The 3,912-nt window shown below is 34.4% G+C and overlaps 2 protein-coding genes across 3 annotated transcripts in view; one reads left to right on the top strand and one right to left on the bottom strand.

Annotated features, from left to right (window-relative positions):
* Nucleotides 1–219: 219 nt before the first annotated feature.
* Nucleotides 220–3,686, bottom strand: LOC110450562 (LYR motif-containing protein 1-like). The gene is made up of 5 exons (XM_021498156.1): nt 3,588–3,686; nt 2,208–2,377; nt 1,433–1,493; nt 1,092–1,123; nt 220–720 (listed from the first exon to the last, which is right to left on the bottom strand). The coding sequence occupies exons 2-5, from the start codon at nt 2,358–2,360 to the stop codon at nt 601–603; spliced, it is 366 nt and encodes a 121-aa protein (XP_021353831.1). The 5' UTR covers nt 2,361–2,377; nt 3,588–3,686; the 3' UTR covers nt 220–600.
* A 10-nt stretch (nt 3,687–3,696) lies between these two features.
* LOC110450561 (TGF-beta-activated kinase 1 and MAP3K7-binding protein 1-like) overlaps nt 3,697–3,912 on the top strand; it is a 9,960-nt gene continuing 9,744 nt past the window's right edge. Inside the window, exon 1 of one of the 2 annotated variants that reach the window (XM_021498154.1) lies at nt 3,697–3,857. In XM_021498154.1, the coding sequence (XP_021353829.1) occupies nt 3,798–3,857 (60 nt within the window). In that variant the 5' untranslated portion in view covers nt 3,697–3,797. Of the gene's footprint in view, nt 3,870–3,912 lie in introns of both variants that reach the window. The other variant, XM_021498153.1, reaches the window with a different exon arrangement.

The raw sequence follows: 3,912 nt of genomic DNA, 5'->3' as shown, positions 1-3,912 counted from the left end.
CAAAACTGGTGGTTTCAAACAGATTTTATGATCAGGAAATGGTCAGCAGGAACTCAAATCTGCATGAAGTCAAGTGAAACTTACAACACATGTATGATGTAGATTGTACAGCACTCTATACAGTTTTACCTGCTATCTAGAGATGCTAACAATGCACCAAACAGTACCTTGTTACCTGTATAGGATATTCACAAAACCACACAGAACTACTACAGTGTATATGTATATATATATATGTGATGATAATCACATTAATTACATATTAAATTACATCAAAATGCTAATTAAGATTTGCAACTTTCAGTTGCTATATTTGAAACATTATAATAAAGGTCATGTCTTTTCGTGGCATCTATATTGAACCATACACATTCTCAACAACTTTGTTGTTCAAAAATATGCATCACTGTTCACAGTAGATCACATCACACAAGTATTTAACTGTTTAGTTTAAACACACTGATGCCAATACATGCCTTTACTGTACGTGGTACTACTGCACATGGTGACATGTCTACACCATTGACATGTGTTTGTCCACTGTACAGATATGCAACAGAGAATCTCTGTATGTTATCAATGTCCTAGCGTGTCACATGATCACGTTTCAATGTCGTCGTAGGACTTCAGATATATAGGTTTAGACTGTTTAATTGACCTCCGCTGACCTTTCTTTAACTTGGCACTTAAAGGTGGGAGGACACTCTGAGGTATGTTGACCTGGAACAGTAAACATATTCTGATTCAACAAAAAAATAAACTACATGAAATCATTTGTGATACTGCGCATCCATATTGTGTTCATGGACTGTTCTCATTACCATGTAACCCTGTTCAACCCTATTGTGTTAATTGGCCATTAAACCTGCTAAGTGGGACTGTGATAATTACTGACAGATTTAATGTGGTATAATGTGGATTTGTGATGTGTTTCCTACATTTAGCCACAAGGTCCATGCATATTTATATACATTGTATAACAATGTTACCCACATGGATTGAAAAAAATGGTTCGATGAAAATGGCGACAGGTTCAGATTTTCCATTTTTTGAAATCCTACAGTGAGGTAGAAGTAACCTGAACTACTTACAGGCCTTGGGTAAGGTGTCTTGTAATGAATAGCTGTAAAAAAGGAAAAACAACATATCACTTAAATCAAATACAAATATATTTACTAGCAATTCTATATAATAGTTTTACTGTCAGACAGTCTTGTATTATGTCAATAATAACATGAGTTTTAACAATTATGTCCCCATGATGCAGATAAGTCTGTTATATCTTGATATGATAGGGACAATGTAATTAACTGGCCAGCCTATATTCAAACCCAAAACCCTCCAAATTTCAGACAAACACTCCAGAAATCTACCAACAGAGTAAGCCTGTGCCAGAAGAAACTGTCCACATTCACATGACAGCAACACCTACCCATTTCTATTCTTGTTTCAGCTTCTTTGATGTGATCTTGAATCATCACATCATCAGAAATCTGCAAAATCAACAACCTAATGAATACATGTACCACATAAATCCAAACAATCATGTTTAAAATTGTATGTCAGGATGAATCTATTTTTAACCATATTGAGGTCATGATGCAAAATTAAATATATGTACATTGTATTAGTACTGGTCTTTTCTTCTAGTTCTTCTGATATAATGTTATCTGGGCCGTAACTTTTATCATAATTTATATCTTTATAAAACTTAAGTACAACTGTATCGCCTAAAGGAGGTGTGCCGTGCACTGTAATAATGTCACTATGACCTTATCTAAGGATCAAAAGTCAAATATCTGCAAAATTTTCTGCAAAATTTTGTTGAAATTGTAACTTTTGAATATTTAGAATATTTTTGACCTCTAGGTCAAAGGTTGAATGACTGCAATTCTGTAACTGTTCACCATTTGTCTACATTAAACTTAGAGTGTACCTGCGCACCAACACATGGTGTGAAGTGCAGTGTACTACTCCTGGTTATCATGACCTTCACATCTAGGTCTAAAGTAAAACAAGTGCAAACTTTTTGAAACATTTGAACTTTCAAAGTTATCATGATGAAACAGATGTGCATTGATGTACTTTAGTTTGTGCCAATCAAATATTGGGTATTAAGGGGAGATATATATTTCTGTTCACAAAAACAAATCTCCATTTTACAACCTAAATATTCTTAAAACTCTGAAAACTGAAGTAAACCTTACGTATCTGTTTTTTCGAAATAGTTTTTTGGATTCACTTCGTATGTACTCCTTTTCTGTAAGAACACCTTCAGGCTGCGAGGCATACTTTCCCCAGTCATTAGCTAGCCTAAGGGCACGTTTGTACACTGCCAGTACTTCCCTCCTCATGGACATCCTGTGATCCACTTCAGCTGGACATATCAATACATGTACTTTATATCTTAATTGCTGTCTGTTTACATTTTTGTAGCTACAGGCACATGTAACTATATACAGAAGACTCTTCTGTTTCACATCGAGACTTTTGAGACATTTGAGATTACGGACTACTGTTTAACGTTTTTTACAAGAAACTTTGTTTTTTCCTGTTTTGATCTGAAAAGGTGCAATAATATTTGATATTGGATTAAGCCATAATTTAGTGTGGTTTAATGATTTTTTACAACCTATTTTTATAGGAATTGACAAAAAAACCAGCTTATATATTAAAGCACAGAATTAGATTGTTATCCAAGTCTGTGGTATAAGTTATCAACTTTTTAATCCGATTTAAAAAAAACACACACACACCAAAAACTTTAAACATGCAAGATCAAGGTCGACATTCATCATTTATGTCCTTATTTAGTACATGCATAACTTTGAGACTGACAGTTATTTTTTTATCATACACAAATGTATTACCTGGTATCATACATATTATACTAATCTGGAATGAACAAATAAACTGCAATTATGATATTGGTCACTGGAGCCTAAAAATTGCAGAGGAACTGGGCTAAGAAATTGGCTAATAAAGTGTTAAATCAAGCTGACAATTCAAGTTGAGAATTATCAACTAGATTTTTAAAAGTCATTATTTCTCCCATTGAGACACTTGGTATTAGAAGGAAATTTATTTTAATTTACCAAATATGTTTCTATTTACAGCAGTGATCACTTCATTTTGTAGGATTATATTTGTAAATCCTAGAATGTTGTTTTCTTGCTATATCCACTATGCTACATTTTGTATGTGTATTGTTTTATTATGTACAATATTTATGACAGTTACAGTACTGTACTGTATATATATATATGAAGATATCAAAGTGCAGGTGTTGCATTGTCATCTAAATTGCAAGCAGTAAATTCGTGGCACTGGTTCTAATATACGTGTCTATGATGAAATAGAACATTATTTATTATCAGTAATTGGAGCAGTGTACTTTACTTATAGGCCTTGCGAAAGAAAAGAGCAGGGAGATAACTCTTTAAAGTATACGCTACACATTTGTGCCTAACTTCAACTTCGGCTGCATACATGGAGCCTGTGCATTCAGTTAAATAGACGCAATTTCAATCGGATAGATAGCCTCAGTGTATGTAAATTATCTGGTAATGATTGATTGCATTAATTACTTCAAATTCCCTCATATAGACCAGAAACTGCAGCTGAAGGGGATTCTAAGGTCCCATAACATGTGAATCGGACCGGAAGTTTACACCATTGAGGAAGTACAGTGCTACGCATGTGTGCAATTTGTGGGTTTCCCATCTTTACAGAAGCTGTCAGTGCGATGTCTACACTAGAAGTTTTCAATCAGATGTTTTTGACAATCAGCAAATGCCATGGCCAATAGCAGGCTGTCCAACGGTTCTGTAGGCTCCCCACCCAGACTCGGACTTCAAGTACGGAATAATGTAGTCGTAACTAATACTATTCGTACTCAATTATGACTAGGGG

The sequence above is a fragment of the Mizuhopecten yessoensis genome, unplaced genomic scaffold (assembly GCF_002113885.1).
Source record: "Mizuhopecten yessoensis strain PY_sf001 unplaced genomic scaffold, ASM211388v2 scaffold5325, whole genome shotgun sequence".
In the NCBI taxonomy this organism is placed as follows: Eukaryota; Metazoa; Mollusca; class Bivalvia; order Pectinida; family Pectinidae; genus Mizuhopecten; species Mizuhopecten yessoensis.
This window is presented reverse-complemented; position numbering and strand designations above follow the sequence as displayed.

Coding starts and splice junctions, on each gene's coding strand:
- LOC110450562 (XM_021498156.1), bottom strand. CDS start 2,360: ATGTCCATGAGGAGGGAAGTACTGGCAGTGTACAAACGTGCCCTTAGG. Junction 1,494..2,207: donor TATTTCGAAAAAACAGATAC/GTAAGGTTTACT, acceptor TTGATTTTGCAG/ATTTCTGATGATGTGATGAT. Junction 1,124..1,432: donor TGAAACAAGAATAGAAATGG/GTAGGTGTTGCT, acceptor CCTTTTTTACAG/CTATTCATTACAAGACACCT.